We start from the raw sequence: 18,289 nt of genomic DNA, 5'->3' as shown, positions 1-18,289 counted from the left end.
TTGCAAACACCAGCAGAAGTATGTAAATATATACAGTGTATTGACAAGTATGCACAAAGGGCCAGCAAAGGCAATAAAAAAAAAACAATGAAGAACCAATGGAATAGCCATCAAACTGTATTCCAAGAATATAGAATTCAAGACAGACTAAAATTGTTTCAGCACATCTAAAAAGAAAAGTTCCTAGAAGTTGAACAAAAGCAAGATAAAAATTAATCTAATTCTATGGTTTTGCCCTTGTCCAAAGGTGCTACTAGAGGACTGGATGGAGCTGGTTGCTGCTGAAGGGGTGGTTTTGGAGGAGGTGATGGAGGTGGAGGTGGCATACCCAGAAAAGCCATGAGTTGCTTCATCATCTCTTTTAACTCTTTCTGCTTGTCTTTGGTTTCCATAACAAGATCAAAGAGTTGATCATGACGATCCTTAAGGGTATCAAGACTAGATTCAAGCTTCCTATCCACAAAATATACATCATCACTAAGCCTCTCAAAATAGGTGAATAAGGCTTTTGTGTTGAAGGGAGGAGGTGCTGTGGAGGAAGAAGGTTCAGCTGCAGATGGTGTTGGTTGTGCCGATTCTGCTGGGGTATCTTGTGCAGACTGAGTAGGTGGTACAGGTTCAGCAGAATGCTGTTGGACTGCTGGTGCAGGTTGTGCCTCTGGTTGTGCAGTGTCAGATGGTGGCAAACTGAAACCAGTCTTGGATAAGTGAGTAGCATCAAAATATAGAGTGTCTGAAAGTTCTGGTAGAGGACGCTCTTCCGGATCAAAACCAAAATGTTTAGCTATAACAGTTATAAGCCCACCCATGACTATATCACCTACAGATTTGGTAGCAATATGTAACACATGCTCATAGAAGAAGTAACCAAGAGATATTTTGACTTTGTGAAAAGCACACCATAGCATGAACAAGTAAGATTTTCCAATAATACCAGAACTAGTCCCTCGACCCAATATAGTGCTAGTAATAAGCCTATGGATAAATCTAAGTGCTGGGTCTATTATTTGGGAGGTCTTGGATCTGCCAACATAAAAACTCTGATATTGGTTTGTAATACTTCTCCAAAACTGAACAGCATTCCAAACACCTTTATTTGCTACCTTTATGCCTGTATATGGGACCCTAAACAATCCATTAATAGCAAACCCAAAAATACTGTGAAATTGGTCTAATGATAGCTCTTTATTTTGCCCCAAGCACCTAAATTTCATAGTTGGCTTGTAATCTATCTCATGCAATTTCAGAGTAGCAAAAAATGAGGAAATAAATTCCAAAACTAGGGCTGGATAAACTAATTCTTGTTAATGCACAAATTCCATCCAACCTAGTCCATCAAGGTAGGCAACAACATTATCAAATAAACCAACTGATTAGAGGGCATTTGCAGAAATGTACCTAGTGGGTTATACTTTTCTGTCCTTTAGCCTCTTAAAAGTTGCCTTATGGGTTGCATCAGGAAGAGGCCAAGGTAGTTTGGATACCTGTGTTGCCGCTGATGAAGGTTGTTTCTTGCTAGAGTAGGGTGATTTGGCTTGTGGGGTAGAGGTAGAAATGCCAATCCTCTGTCGTATGGAAGCTGAAGTTTTGGGGTTTTTGGGTGTAGGTTCTGAAAGTGGAGTAGTAGGTGGGTCTTTTCGTTTTGCAAGAGGTGGTGCAGAGGCCATGGGTCAGGTTGATTTCGACCGGATTCTCCTCTTATAGGTGGATGTAGGAGGAGGTGGAGGGGTTTATTGTGGAGGAGAATTGGGATTGGGGGCTTGCATTGCTAGGGGCATGACTTAGAGAGGAGAGCCTTGAGGGGAAGGGATTTCCATGGTGGTAGTCAACGATGGTGGGAATGGAGGAGGGAAGAAGAAAGTGAAAGGGATATTAGGGTTTTGGTCGGTGAAAAAGGGGTGTGGGGAGAAGGATTAATGCCGAGAAAAATGAACAGGAGGGAGATTGTGAATAGAAATGACGAAAAGTGGGAGGTGGGAAAGTGGGGTGCCAAAAATTTTGATTTGCACAGGACATGCGATTTTTTACATAAGGGGAGAATGGAAGTGCATAAGCTATGCACTCTCTTATACAAGTTTCGGCAGAAATTAAAAGTGTGAAAAGTTGGTCGTGCAAAAGTGCATAACTTATACACTCTCTTATGCAAGTTTCGGCAGAAAATGGGAAGTCTAAAAAATTGGTTATGCAAAAGTGCATGACTTATGCACTCTCTAATGCAAGTTTCGGCAGAAATTGAGATCACAAAAAATTTGGTTATGCAAAAGTGCATAAGCTGTACACTTGGTCATGGAGATTTCGACAGAAATGAAAATGCAGGATTTGAAGTTATGCAAGAGTGCATAAGTTATGCACACACTTATGCAAGTTTCAACAAAAATGAAAATTGGCAAAAATGTGGCGGTGCAGAATTGCATAAGTTATGCACACCCTTATGCAGATTTTGGTAAGAAATGAAATGGCAAAAATTTGGTTATGCAAGATTGCATAAGTTATGCAAGAGCTTATGCAGGTTTTGGCAGAAAAGAAAAATGGCAAAAAATGAGACTTGAAAGCTACATAAGTTATGCAGTTACTTATGCACATTTCAACAAGATTCAGATTATAATAAAAATGCTTTGCAAGTTTGAAAAATACACAAGAATGAAGAAATGTAACCCTGTGAAGTATAAATCATGAGAAATTATCATAAAAAACACATCAATATATGCAAAATCCATCACAATTGCATCATACAAGCTTGTATAAGTAAGTTCTGGATAAGAGACATATGTGAATTATGTCATTTCAACTCAAACCCTGCAAATTAACATTCTAGCACATTAAAGCTCAATAAAAATCTTGACAAAGTTGCACTTATCCACAAAAGAAAATAGACTCTCAAAGTTATACTAAGAAAATGCAATATGTGCACATTGAATCACACAACCCAATTAAGTTCAAAACTACTAAAATGACCCACTTACCATCATATTAACATGATAAGCACAATTACATAAAAGTTATACACCCAACCTCAACAAAAAAGCAAATACCATATACTACAGACCCTTTTTGCTAAAAATTTTCTGCATAAGCCAAGAAGGGGTCCTTCACAGGTTATGCAATGAAAATAAACCAATCTTGGGAGAGTTAATGGATAAAATATCAGATTAAGAGTTATTCCCCAGTAGTGCAACAACCTTCATCCATTAAAAAACATCTACAAAGGACAAGATTCCACAATGTCAAAAATTGAATTTGGGAAGATTTAAGACAAAAACAAAAGTAATGAAAATAAAAGAACTTGGGGTGCCTCCCAAGAGAGCTAATTTATAGTCCTTAGCTGGACTCTTCATGCATCTCACTAAAAAGGAGGTGAGGGATCAGAGAGCTTGTAACAGCTTGCTCCTTTTATTGGGTCTCCAGTTATGTAATGTTTCAATCTATGCCCATTGACCTTAAAATTCTCAGATTTTTTACTTCAAATTTCAATTGCTCCATAAGGGAAAACTTTAGAAACTCTATATGGACCAGTCCACCTTAATTTAAGTTTTCCTATGAACAATTTCAATCTTGAGTTGAACAACAAAACTGAATCACCTTCTTTAAATTTTTTTTTCCTAAGATGTTTATCATGCTAAACTTTAGTTTTTTCTTTATAAATACGGGCACTTTCATAGGCATCCATACTCAATTCTTCAAGCTCATTAAGTTGCAATAGCCTCTTCTCACCAGCTTGCTTGAGATCAAAATTCAAGGTCAGAATGGCCCAATATGCTCTATGCTCTAGCTCCACAGGTAAATGACAAGACTTACCATACACCAACCTAAAGGGAGTAGTTCCTATAGGGGTTTTGTAAGCAGTCCTATATGCCTACAAAGCATCATCTAGTTCGACAGACTAATCTTTCCGAGAATTGCTCACTGTTTTCTCCAAGATATGTTTGAGTTCCCTATTAGAAATTTCAATTTGTCCTGAAGTTTGAGGATGGTATGGGGTAGCTATCTTGTGCACTACACCATACTTCCTCATTAAGCTCTCAAATTGCTTATTACAAAAATGTGAACCCCCATCACTAATTACAGCCCTTGGAGCTCCAAATCTACTCAAGACAAATTTCTTCAAGAATTTCACTACCACCTTAGCATCATTAGTTGGAGTTGCAATAGCTTCTACCCATTTTGATACATAGTCAACTCCAACTAGAATGTATTTATTATCATATGAAGGAGGAAATGGGACCATAAAATCTATTCCCTATACGTCGAATAATTCTACCTCAAGAATATTATTTAGGGGCATTTCATCTCTTTTTGACAGATTTCCATTCCTTTGACATTTATCGCATTCTAACACAAATTTCCTCACATCCTTAAAAAGGTTTAGACAAAAGAAACCAGCCTGCAGAATTTTACTAGCTGTTTTAGAGATTCCAAAGTGTGCTCCATAATCAAAAGCATGGCAATGATGCATAACACTCTGTATCTCCTCATCATGAATACATCTTCTTATTAAACCGTCACAACATCTCCTAAAGAGTAAAGGATCATCCCATCTATAAAATTTTGCCTCATACAAAAACTTTTTCTTTTGTTGCCATGTCATTCCTAGAGGTAAAACTCCACAAGATAGATAATTCACTAAGTCTGCATACCAAGGTAGTTTAACAACAAAAGAGAAAAGTTGTTCATCCAAGAAAAACTCATCAATAGGGACTTCATCCATTTCTTTATCATCCAATTTCAACCTACTAAGATTATCCGTAACTACATTTTCAGCTCCCTTCTTATCTCTAATTTCTAAATTAAACTCTTGTAGCATCAGAATCCACCTAATGAGCCTAGGTTTAGCCTCCTTTTTACGAAGTAAATACCTAATATCAGCATGATCTGAAAATATAACTACCTTTGAGTCAATAATGTAAGGTCTGAACTTTTCCAATGTAAAGACAATTGCTAAGAATTCCTTTTCAGTTGTTACCTAATTTGTTTGAGCCTCATCCAGTGTTCTACTAGCATAATAAATAGCATAAGCCCTTTTGTCCTTTCTTTGACCAAGAACAGTTCCAATTGCATAGTTACTAGCATCACACATAATTTCAAAAGGTAGGCTCCAATCAAGCGATTGCATAATTGGTGCAGTGATAAGAGCTTGCTTCAACCTACAAAAGGCATCCAAACACTCTTGGTCAAATACAAATGGTATGTCATGACTTAACAAATTAGACAAAGGTTTGGCTATTTTAGAAAAATCCTTGATAAAGCATCTGTAGAACCTGGCATATCCTAAAAAACTTCGAATTCCTTTGACATTGGTAGGAGGAGCCATCTTCTCTATCACTTCAACTTTGACTTTATCAACCTCTATTCCTCTGTTAGACACCAAATGTCCAAGCACTATCCCTTCCTGAACCATGAAATGACATTTTTCCCAGTTTAACACAAGGTTAGTATCTGCACAGCTGCAAAACTTTAGAAAGGTTAGCCAAGCATATGTCAAATGAAGATCCATAAACAGAAAAGTCATCCATAAAAACCTCCATTATATCTTCAATGAAATCTGAGAAGATTGCCATCATGCACCTTTGAAAAGTGGTTGGTGCATTACACAACCCAAATGGCATCCTCCTATAAGCAAAGGTTCCATATGAACAAGTAAAAGTAGTTTTCTCTTGATCATTTGGATGGATAGGGATTTGGAAAAATCCTAAATACCCATCTAAATAGCAAAAATAAGAATGCCTAGCCAATCTTTCTAACATTTAATCAATGAAGGGAAGTGGAAAATGATCTTTTCTAGTGGCAATATTTAATTTTTTGTAATCTATGCACATTTGCCAACTAGTCACTGTTCTGGTGGGAATTAATTCGTTATTTTCATTTTTTACTACTGTCATTCCACCTTTTTTAGGGACATGTACTGGACTCACCCAAGTACTGTCTGAGATAGGATATATGATCCCTGCATCAAGAAACTTCAAAATTTCTTTTTTAACAACTTCTTTCATATTTGGGTTCAACCTCCTCTGATGTTCAATAGATGGCTTACAATTTTCTTCCAAAATAATTCTGTGCATGCAAAAGTGTGGACTTATTCCCTTAATGTCTTCTATGGTGTATCCTAAAACTTTCCTAAATTATCTCAACACTCTTAACAACTTATCAACCTCTAAAGTGCTCAAGTTTGCATTTACAATTACTGGATAAGTGTTATTGGGGCCAAGAAATTCATACCTGAGCTGGGAAGAAAGTTGCTTAAGTTCTACCTTAGGTGCATCTTCTTCCTTGAATGACGGTTGCTTAGATTCGACTTTTTCCTTTTGTGTGAGTTGAAAAAATAGAGCAGAAATGAATGGTGGACTACCCTCTAAATGTTGAGCATATGCAGCCACATGAGGGTTGTCATAGTCTATGCTTCCTCCATGAACCATGCAATTTTCAAGTGAATCTTCCGGATATTTCTTTCTGAAGTGTTCTTCAACTAGCTCATCAATGATATCAATTCTCAAATAAGTATCAGCTTCAGAATGATGCTTCTTCATGGTGTTATTAATATAGAAAACCAATTGATCTTCACCGATTCTAAGAGTCAATTTTTCTCCCTTAACATCAATCAATGCTCCTGCTGTAGCTAGAAAGGGCCTTCCCAAGATAATTAGGATATTAGAATCCTCTTCCATGTCTAAGATGATAAAGTCAATAGGTATATAGAACTTCCTAACCTTCAGAGGCACATTCTCCAAAATCCCTTCAGGATATTTAATTGATCTGTCAGCTAACTGAAGAGATATGTGGATTGGTTTAAGATCTCCCATATTGAGCTTCTCATAAATGGAGAGGGGCATAAGGCTAACACTAGCCCCTAAATCACATAAAGCTTTTATAGAACATGATTCCCCAATATGACATGGAATTGAAAAACTTCCAAGGTCTTTAAGCTTTGGAGGAAGTTTCCTTTGGAGGATAGCACTGCATTCTTCTGTCAAAGCTACAGTTTCATGGTCTTCAAGTTTCCTTTTGTTTGAGAGAATTTCTTTTAAAAATTTTGCATAAGAGGGCATTTGTGAAAGAGCATCAATAAAAGGCACATTTATGTATAGCTTCTTCAAAACCTCTAAAAACTTCCCAAATTGCTTATCAAGCTTGGCTTTTTGAAATCTTCGTGGAAAGGGAAGTTGTGGTTTGTAAGGCTTTGGAGGTATATACTTCTCTTCCTTCTCTTCAATTTTCTCTTTATCTTTTTCTGCACTTTTTTTCTCACTTTCTTGTTTTTCACTCTCATCAATTTCTTTCCCATTTTCTCTCTTCTCACTATTTTCACTTTTCACATTTTTTTCACTCTTCTCATTGTTTACAACCTTCCCACTTCTTAAAGTAATAGCTTGACACTGCTCTCTTGGGTTTTCCAGTTGACTTGGAAGTTTTTCAAAAGACTTGGTACCTGAGGAAGATGCTTGTTGTGCAATCTGATTTTCCAACATTCTATTATGTGTTTGCATCTGTTCTAGCCTTGTTTTCATCTCTCTCATCTCTTCATCATGCTTAGTTTGGTTAGCAAGAATCTGTTGTAATAAAGTTTTTGTGGTGGAACCTTGTTCTTGCTATTTGGTTGAAGGTGCAGGATTCATGTTTCTCTGCCGAAAATTAGGCAGTAGTTGCCTATTTTGCTGATATGGAATTCCTTGTTGCTGTTGTGGCTGAAGATTCTGATTTGGGGCTTGATTTTGCTGATTTTCCCATGAAAAGTTAGGATGATTCCTCCAAGTTAGATTATGAGTTTGAGAGTAAGGATTCCCCATTTGTTTGTTTCCATAATTACCAACAAATGCAGCTTGCTCTCTATAGTCTACTCCACAGCTGGTAGTTCCTTATGCATAAGCAACTTGTTGTGAAATTCCAGATTATGATGATGAACTCACCAACATACTTAAATCTTCCATCTCCTTAGCCAGAACAATTGTAAATGCATCAAACTTTGCATTAATCATGTTGAATGGATCAAGGTCATACATTCCAGCAGCTTGTCTCTTTTGAGTTGGAGCTGGTCCTTTTAGACTACTCCAAAGATGAGTATTATTTGCAATTTTCTCCAATAGCTCATAAGCTTCATCTTCATGCTTCATAATAAATTCTCCTCCTGTCTGAGCATCAATAATCCCTCTAATTGCAAGAGTAACATTGGTGTAAAAATTCTGATTTATCATCCATTTTGGAATGGCATGATGTGGGCATTGTCTCTCTAATTCCTTCCATCTCATCCATGATTCATAGAGAGTTTTATTTTCCCTTGGTTTGAAGGCTGTCATTTGATTCCTCAATTTTTGAGTTTTACCAGGTGGAAAATATTGTGCAAGAAATGCATCAATGAGTTGCTCCCAATTTGTAATGGAGTTATGAGGTAAAGAATCAAGCCAATCCAATGCTCTAACCTTCAAAGAGAATGGGAATAGCTTCAATCTTGCTACATCATCAGATACTCCAGATTGTTTTTGCATATCACAAATCATTGCAAACTTCTTTAGATGTGTGTGTGGATTTTCAGAAGGATGTCCACCAAATTGGGAATTTTGAATCATTTGAAGAACTCCAAAATCCACCTTGTAGCTATTTGCATCAATTCTTGGTCTTGCTATACTCTCTCTCAAATCATCAAAACGAGGAAATGCATGATCCATCATACTTCCCCTAGGCACATTAGCATTTACAACCTCTTGACCTTGGGCTGCATTTTCATTATTTCGATCATTTCCAGCATTACCACCACCAATTCTAATTCTTTCATCAGCCATGTCTGCTTCAATTTCAGTTGCTTTCAAGGCTTCTTTCCTTTTTCTGGTTTCTTTCTTGTTGGCTCTACAAAATTTCTCAATTTCAGGATTAAACAATAAGGATGTGTCACTTGTGCTTCTAGCTCTTCTCATAAAAGATTAAAAGTACCTAAAAAAAAAACAAACACAAAATGAAAAGATAACAAAGATAAAACTATAAACAACTAAAATAATCAAGAATTCAATCTTAAACAAACAACTCCCCGACAACGGCGCTAAAAACTTGATGTGGCCCAACCGCAAGTGCACGAATTGTACAAGTAATATAAAAAAGATATCGTTCCCATGAAGAGTTGTGTTAATGATCGAATTTTTGATATGAAAATTGACTAATTTGAACTATTTTTGAAATTAAAGCAATAAATTGATAGATATTAAAGTGTGAAATCCATATGTACAAAATTAATAATCTATTCAACAAAGTAATAATTTAACTAAATTTGCATCAAATTAAAATAACAAATTGAAATATGGCAAGATATAAAATGGCAAGTAATTAAATTCAATTAGAAATTAACAATGATAAAAAGGGCGATTCCGGAGTTTGGGAGTTCTTATTCAAGCTATTTTGGTATTTTTAAATTGGTTATCCAATCTTATGGATCTTACGGGTTTTAAAGAGATTAATTCTTAAATCCTTTGAATACCCTTTCGAGTGGGACAAAGAGTGCCTTAATCAATCTAATCCTACTTTCGTGGAGTTAAAATTAATCAAGACTCATTAAGTTCCTTAATTAATTTGTAAATCCTCTTAATCCTTAGTCTATTTCTAGATCTAAGTTAATTAAGTCCAATTTCTTGATTATCTATCACAAGGTTTTCTCCTTTCGGTGCTTCAACCATGGACTAAGAATAACACTTAATGGGATCCTATAATAAGCATGTCATTGAGCACACAAGAAATGAATAAAACTCATTAAAACCATAAAATATGGATTACCCAATCAAAATCCATAAAATATCTCAAATATTACATCCCAACTCCAGAATCTAATGAAACTACTCACTATCCATAATATTTACAAGAAATTCTGAGTTAATATGGAAATAAATCTTTAATCTAAGCTAAGAACTAAGAAACCCAATACAAGAAAGGTAGGAAATATGCAAGAAAGGAAGAAAACTCCAAATCTGGTCTAGAAATGGAGAGGTGACATTTTGCTCTCTATTTTTTACTCTTCCCCTGCTGCTGCTCCCTTTTATGTCTCCTCCCCCTTTCTAAAATGAGATAAGGGCCTATTTATATCTTTTTCTGACAAGTAGCCCTAAAATAGTGTGTTTGAGGTGTGTTTTCATGTGGGAATCTTCTGCCAGCTCATTATGAAGACTCTATAAAACTGCATAAGTGGACTGCATAAGTTATGCAGTCCCTTATGCGATTTCAGTTTCTGGGCCCTCTGTGTGAAGCTGCATAAGCAAGGAGTAAGTCTGCATAAGTCATGCAGTGACTTATGCAGATTTTGGCAGGAATTGAAAAATTGCTTCTTCTGCCTGTGCAGAACCACACAACTTATGTGACAAGTTATGCGCAATTTGGCCACTGCATAATTCAACTTTCAAACTTATTTTTGATATCTTTGGCTGTAGAAATCACTCCTCACTGGCATAATTTCTTTTTAGTCCCTCAAAAACACCATTTTTCCTACAAAATAAAGTAAAATTATAAATTAATCCAAAAATTGACAATCATGAAAAACTATCTAAATAACTAATAAAATTAGCTAAAAGTGACTAACAATCAAATAAAATGGCCATGAAATTAAACCTAAATGACTATGCAAAATGCATGTATCAACAATTATAAAAAAAAAAATAAATGGTGTTAAAATTGTATTTAAAACTATGAGATTTTAAATTTAAATCAATTCTATAAAAAAAAAATCAAATAGTTTATCATTTGGAGGAAAGTTCTATATGCCATCTATCACCAACCTATGCCAAGATGCAAGTAAAACTAACTCTGCAAAGAAAAAATAGGCAAAAAAGGTTTATTTAAAGTAAAATTCAATAGTTCATCTCACAAATTGCATATCTTCAACTCTAAAGCAGAAAAAAAAAATTAATGAAAGAAAACAAAACAATAGAAATATTTTTTAATTTGCTTTTCAAGTTTCCTTAAAATCTTTTATAACCAAAATTCTTACATACAAAATTACAATCTCTCCGTCAAATGAGTGAATAAATGGGTGTGATAAAATCTAATATTCAGGTCTAGCGTCAAATGAGTTGCTAGTGCAGGAGGATGTTGCACTGATTCTGCTTATATGGAGGCATTGGTGATGTGCCACATAATGACATGACATACGAGGGTCGATTAACTAGGTCTAAAAGTAAGCTCATTACTTTGCTTGCTTATATTCAGAATTAAAGAAGTTGGGCTGGACTTGGCAAGTCCATGGGACATGTGAGATGGGTGCAAACTAAAATGTTTGGGCTTAAGTTAAAATAAAGATAATGGGTTGATTATGAAGAAAACAAGCCCACATGTGTGTAAAAAGCCCCTATTTGCTATTCGGAATTGACCAAGTCAAAGAAATCAGAAGGAGATTGAAATATCTTTCAATTAAGGAAGGAAATAAGGTTGAAAAGTTATCAAATCTCCTCAAATTCGTGCATAACGTAGATTTCTAAAGTATTTTTTCTCAAAAATTCAATATTATTTCCTATTTAGAAGACTATTCAAACTTCATATTTAGTAACATTGCTATTTTCCTTTATATTGTTTGTAATTAGCCTATATAAAGGCCAACTCTTGTAAGCTCAAAGCATTCTAAATTTTAATCAATATAGCAACTGTTGCTTCTTCTTTCTTATCAAACATTATTTGTTTGTGATGAAGTTTTGACTTATCTCAAGAGTTCCTTGTGTGGCGTCTTCATTGGGATTGTAATCTTTGTGGCGAGATTACTCTTATCAAATTTTACGTTCCATAGTTATCTTCTTCTTTTTATCTTTCATTGTTGTTGCATCTTAAATCATAAAATACCAAAAAGAGATCATTTCTTTTTTTTGTTGAAGTTGATTTTGGTGTTATATTTCTTAATTTTTGCTTATTCTTGTTATTCGATTCATTCCAGAAGAATTTCTTATTTTTTATAACTAATCAATTTCATTCTCTCCTTCACAAGGCACATCAATTGGCGCTGCTAGAAGATGAGGGTTGTTGTGAGGACCGAAAACTAGGGAACACAAGATCCATAGATGAAAGGGATGTTTCATTGTGAATCGCGTTTTGAGTTGAACGAAGTTACCTCTTGGGGAATGGAGTGTGACGATTGGGTGAGAGTAGAAATTGGGCTCATTATGGCGAAGCAGCTCTTGGCCACCATCGCTATTAGGGCACTCCCATTGTACTCAAAGATCTGTAATCACCCAATATCAAATGCTAAAAATGATTTTATGAGCAAAAATTAGGGTTTTTAGATAGGGAGAAAGGAACTTACTGACATAGAGATTGAGCTGCAAAGAGTAGAGTGAAGAGCAATCAAAATTAGATTATTGGTGTTTATGGAGAAAAAAAGAAAGAATAAAAAGAAAGCAAATGTGAATATGGTGGTTTCGGAGAACAAATCGCCAAAAGGATGACAATGATAGTGAATCACAGAAGAAATGTGCCAAAGAAGAAATGTTGAGACGTGTTGGATCTGCTATGCCGAAGAAGAAATGCCCCCAAAGAAGCTACTGAAGAAGGAACGAGTCAGGTGTGCATCAGAAGAAATGGGGGAAGAAATAGAAAAAGGTTTGACGATGAGAGTGAGTTGGGTGTGCAACAGCTAGGGCTATTGGATTAGAAGAAAAATGAAGTAGAATAATTAAAAACAGACCAAAATTGGTTTCTAATTTGAAGTAGAATAATTTTAAAACCGAAACAATCGGTTTCTAAATATAACTAGAAATACATTAATTCTTGAAACCGAAATAAACCAGTTTTTAAATATAACTAGATATATATTAATTTTTGAAACCGCAATAAATCGGTTTCTAATTATAACTAAATGAATTAGAAATCGATAAAACTTAGTTTCTAATTTCCCTTTAAAGTTTAATAGATAAAATAGATAATAGATTAATTTTGAAATCAAAACCAATATGTTTCAAAATATAATTAAAAGAATTAAAAACTAATCAAAATTAGTTTCTAATTTGACCTTATAATTCATAAAATAGATAATCAGATTAACTTTGAAACCAAAAGTAATTGGTTTCTAAATCTAATTAGATAACACCTTAATTTTTGAAATTGAAAGTAATCGGTTTCTAAATATAACTAAAGAAATTAGAAACTGATATAAATCGGTTCTTAACTTGACTTTAAAATTTAATCAATAAAATTAATAATAGATTAATTTTGAAACCGATAGAAATCGGTTTCTAAATATAACTAAGGGAAATAAAAATCGATAGAAATCGATTTCTAAGTTGACTTTAAAATTTATTAAATAAAATATACAATAGATAAATTTTAAAACCGAAAGTTATCAGTTTCTAAATGTAAATAAAGAAATTAGAAATCGACAATAATCGATTTTTATTTTGACTTTAAAATTTAATAAAAAAAATAGAAATTATATTAATTTTAAAACCGATAGAAATCGATTTTCAAATATAAATAGATAATACTTTTATTTTGAAACTGAAAGTAATCAGTTTCTAAATTAAACTAAAAGAAATTAGAAACTGACGAGAATCGATTTCTAATATGACTTAAATATAATAGAACAAGTTTTGAGTATTTAAATTAGAAACAGAACATAATTTAGTTTCAGATTTCCATTTCAAATTTCGGTTTCAAAGCAGTTGCTAATTGGTTTCTAAATTTGGTTTCTGTTCTGATATTTTCTTGTAGTGATATATTTATGAAAATAAGAGAATATTATAAAATTTAAAGGAAAAAAAATAAAAAATAAAATAAGGGGATGAGAGGGTGATGTTGGCACGAGTCGTGCTTAAATTGGGCGATCCGATTCATTAGTCAATATATCAAAGGATTTTGGAAAGTGAATGGACACCAAGAAATAAAAGGAGGTTCTTAATGCATTAATGCTTGTTGACGGTACCCGCACTTCCGTGGAAGTTAAAATTAAGTTGGCAATTTTTCAATGAATAATGGTCCCTCGCTAAGAAAAGCACAGCTTGAAAAAGGCATAAATAACCCATGATATGCAAGTATAAAGGGACCGAAGTTATGTGATTTATACGTTAAGATAATCGAATTAATTGAACAGAATCAAAGTTTTGTCCCTTTGCATATATTGCTATCATTTTTAGGTTCTAATTCTATTGCTTTATACCTTACTCACCGATCTCACACGTTTAGTTTAGTTTATAAGTCAATTAAATTTATTTATAAATTAAAAATATATAAATAAATTAATATTTAATTAGACTAATAAATTAAACATCTCCATAATACTTCTATTCATAGTATGAATCTTATTAAATAATAAGGAATAATCTAATTAGGAAAATAACTCAATTCAGGAATAATCATTCTCTATCTTATTAAATAATATTTCTCCCACTTAAATTAGAAAATTATATTTTTTAAATTCATTAAAATTTTGAATCACAAATTTAATAATTTTTTATTTATTAATTCGTCATATAGGTATCTCAATACGTGTATTAATCCCCTTAATCCTAATCTAATTAGGAATCTAACTCAATTAGAAATAATCATTCTTTATCTTATTAAAGAATATTTCTCCCAGTTAAATTAAAAAATATATATTTTTTAAATTCATTAAAATTTTGAATCACAAATTTAATAATTTTTTATTTATTAATTCGTCATATAGGTATCTCAATACGTGTATATCTTATATCGTGTCAAATGTTTTAGCTTAATTAGTATCATGGGTCCTTTTTATATGAGTTGTGATTTGGTAATGGAACTTATGGTTTAAAATTTGAATGTAAAGATTGGCTATGAGATGAAATTGGTGATTTCTATTTGGGGATTTTTAGGTTTAAATGCTTTAGATCCAGATAAATATGTGTTGTTGAGTTCCATGAGAAAGGAAGAGAAGGAATTTGAGAGAGAATGGTGGATGAGGGGGAGAGAGTGTAAGGGGTGAGGGACATATAATTTAAAAAATAATTTGTTAATTAAATTATTTTAAAATTTTAAATTCCAGAGCATCTGTGTTTATCTTTTTTAGAATACATATTTAATTTTAAGGGTGTGTTTAGTACAAGATTAATAAGGGTGAATAATTAATCTTATAATTTTTAATGTTATTTGAATGCTTTAAAGTGAATAGATTAATTTTTAACTTTATTAACATTTAACCTCTTTTTAGGGGTTAAATGTTAACGGACAGGTTAACAGAAGCTAAACACGCTATTTATAAATTTATTTTTTTATTTATTCTCAACTTATTTTATTTTTTAGTCCTTTCATCTTTAAAAACTCTTTCTCCTACAACAACAAGAGGCACAATTTTTTTTTCATTCACATGAGCAAGACTATAAATTTTTTGGACATGAAAAATATAGATTTCTATCTTATTTATTCCATTATGAGTTACAAAAAATTTATTTATATATATATACAAATTTGGAATAAGGTTTAATTTGGCTCCTGTACTTATTGAGGATGCTCAATTTAGTATATTTTTAACTTTTGGTCTAATTTAACTCATAAGTTTTTATTTATGCTCAAATTAGTCCAATTAATAAAAATATTATTTTTTTTAATATTAAAATATAATATAAAAATAATTTATTTAATATTTTAATTATACAAATTATACAATATAAAAATAATATTTTAATATCATTTTTAAATTATTTAATTATTTTGTTTAAATAATATTAAAAAAATGACTTTTGTTAATATTAAAATATTATTTTTATATTGTATAATTAATTAATTAATTTGTTTATATATCAAATAATTTATTTAAATAAATTATTTAATATTTAATTATTTTTTTAATATTAAAATATTATTTTTCTATTGTATAATTAATTAAATAAAAATATTATTTTTATTATTCAACATTATTAATTGGAATAGTAATAATTTTTAATTTTAATTAATTATATGAAAATATAAATTTTTTTTTATATTTTCAGTTTAATTAATAATATTGAATAATAAAAATAATATTTTTATTTTTATTGATTAATTATACAATATAAAAATAATATTTTAATATTAAAAAATAATTAAATAATTGTACTTTTTTATTAATTGAACTAATTTGAGCATAAATCAAAATTTATGAGTTAAATTAGATCAAAAGTTAAAAATATATTAAATTGAACTTCCCCAACAAGTACATGGAGCAATTTGAACCTTATCCCATGCTATGATATAATGAAATCTGTATATATAATATGTAAATTAATAGAATTTTTTTCTTTTTATACTGTACCAATATATATATATATATATATATATATATATATATATATATATATATATATATATATATATATATATATATATATTTCTTTTGCTTGCTATGACTTAATAAAATCTGTATATATAATTTGTAAATTGATAGAATTTTTTAAATTAAATTATTTATAAATAAAAAATAATATTACTAAAAATAAAAATAAAAAAATAATTTTGATATTTGTTATTAAAATATAAAAATAAATATTTATATATTTTTATGTGAGCTCAATTTTTTAACTTTGCACCAAATATCATTAATTGTTAATATTATTAATTGTTATATCATTAATTATCTTTTATCCCTGTCACGGCCTAACCTATGGGCCGGACCGGCACTAGGACTTGGGCCAGCCTAAAGCCCCCGAGGCCCGTAGTAAGCCTAACTATTCCTTAACCCAACTCTAAGGCCCATTTGGGCCTAATTTCAAGAATTCAACCAGACAAAGTCCAGCCATAAAATGGACATTTCAACGGGGAGTTTTTGACTCACCCGACCTGTAAACACAATATATAATCAATTGGGGAGCTCAGCTCACCCTCCACATACTCAAATGTCATAAAATAAATGGGAGCTCAGCTCCCTTATCCAATCCATCAACATGCATAAAATAATAAGTTTACAGGTCCAAAATAACAATTTATATTACAGACCCAAATCAAATAATTATTTTTAACACATGCGGAAATTCTAGAGTTAACAGGTTTATACAAACATTAATAAACGACCTGCGAGGGAGAAAAGCAGGCTAACCTCAAAAATATCCTCCTGTGACCTGGAAAAATATTGAACAGGAGTGAGCGTTCGACTCGGAGAGTAAAATATCAATTTTAACCATAATCTCTATAACTATCTAAAACTAATGCACCCTGTAGAGTGAAATGCAATATCAGCAATGTTTTCACATCATAACAGCAAAAAGGTAATCTGCAGCACTCACACACCCAGTAATATCAATCATAATATATGGAGTGATCCCTATCTGACTCTCTTAAATCCAACCTGTGCCAGCGAAGAACTCAAGCCGGACTTTCACTTAATAAACCAAATCGGGGTCCCAGCGAAGAACTCAAGCCGTGACTACCCCCGAAGGATCGGGTCCCAGCGAAGATCTCAAGCCGTGTCTACCCGTCCTGTCCATAGCCAACACCACATCACACGCACGCCAACGCACGCACACTGCTCCAAATTACCACAACAACATACATGGCACTTTAACAGTTGTGAATGCAACATAAAACGTGCCTAGAGTTTAACTACATAGATATATACATATAAGTGATGCATAGGCATGCTTGAACATATAATAATAGTGAAATTACAATTAAAATTAATATTTTACTCATAGACTTGACAATGATCCTTTGTGGCGGTAGGCGGAGGAAGAAAGGCATCAGCTCACCTGACAATTTTATTACAATCATTTAATAAATTTGACTCAATACAAACTAAGAAAAGACCAAATACGTCCTAAGTCATGCCGAAAATCCGACAGAGTCTCCCCTATACCTAGGACCTACCCAACCTGCAAAAGGGTTCAAAACGCACTCTATATTCACCAACCATACACCCACAACTCAATCATATCACACAGCCCCTCCTGGGCCGATCCAAACAGTCATCAATCACAATATGTAAATTTACAGTTTAGTCCTTATAATTGATCATTTTTGCAAAAACTGCTCAAATAAGCTCTAATACCCCGAGGTCCTTAGCAATATTATTAGGCTATTGCAAAAAGAATTATAATTTTCTGAGCTATCACGAATATTTTATGGATTTTTAATCCCATTTAAGTACTAAAAAATTATGAAAAAGCAAGGTTCGGGTTTACCTATACCGATTTCGACTTCTGGGACGCGCTCGGAACGTCTGAAAATGGTGGAGTAGCCAAAATCTCGATCCAATTTAGAGACTTTTTCGGTAGCCAGTCTGTCTAGCTAGAAATTCACAGACCCAGACAACTGTCGAATTTCAGCAAATTGAAGATACCTACACGAAGCCCACAACACGGGGGTTAGTACATAAATTTTACGGAATTTTCTAAACTCATTTAATGCTAGGAAAAATACT

At 32.7% G+C, this 18,289-nt stretch overlaps 1 protein-coding gene and 1 non-coding gene across 2 annotated transcripts; one reads left to right on the top strand and one right to left on the bottom strand.

The window, feature by feature from the left end:
* Nucleotides 1–212: 212 nt before the first annotated feature.
* Nucleotides 213–1,667, bottom strand: LOC131178428 (uncharacterized). Its single transcript, XM_058143383.1, has 4 exons — nt 1,485–1,667; nt 1,104–1,125; nt 601–820; nt 213–453 (listed from the first exon to the last, which is right to left on the bottom strand). Exons 1-4 carry the CDS (start codon nt 1,665–1,667, stop codon nt 213–215), a joined length of 666 nt encoding a protein of 221 aa, XP_057999366.1.
* A 6,526-nt stretch (nt 1,668–8,193) lies between these two features.
* LOC131178867 (small nucleolar RNA R71) lies at nt 8,194–8,300 on the top strand. Its single transcript, XR_009147875.1, has one exon. It is a non-coding gene; the product is annotated as a small nucleolar RNA R71 (small nucleolar RNA).
* Nucleotides 8,301–18,289: the final 9,989 nt, after the last annotated feature.

The sequence above is a fragment of the Hevea brasiliensis genome, chromosome 3 (genome assembly GCF_030052815.1).
Source record: "Hevea brasiliensis isolate MT/VB/25A 57/8 chromosome 3, ASM3005281v1, whole genome shotgun sequence".
Taxonomy (NCBI): domain Eukaryota; kingdom Viridiplantae; phylum Streptophyta; class Magnoliopsida; order Malpighiales; family Euphorbiaceae; genus Hevea; species Hevea brasiliensis.
Note: the sequence above shows the minus strand (reverse complement) of the source record. Positions and strands in the feature narration are given on the sequence as shown.

Coding starts and splice junctions, on each gene's coding strand:
- LOC131178428 (XM_058143383.1), bottom strand. CDS start 1,667: ATGGCCTCTGCACCACCTCTTGCAAAACGAAAAGACCCACCTACTACT. Junction 821..1,103: donor TCCCATATACAGGCATAAAG/GTAGCAAATAAA, acceptor CCAAATCTGTAG/GTGATATAGTCATGGGTGGG. Junction 454..600: donor GAACCTGTACCACCTACTCA/GTCTGCACAAGA, acceptor TTTTGTGGATAG/GAAGCTTGAATCTAGTCTTG.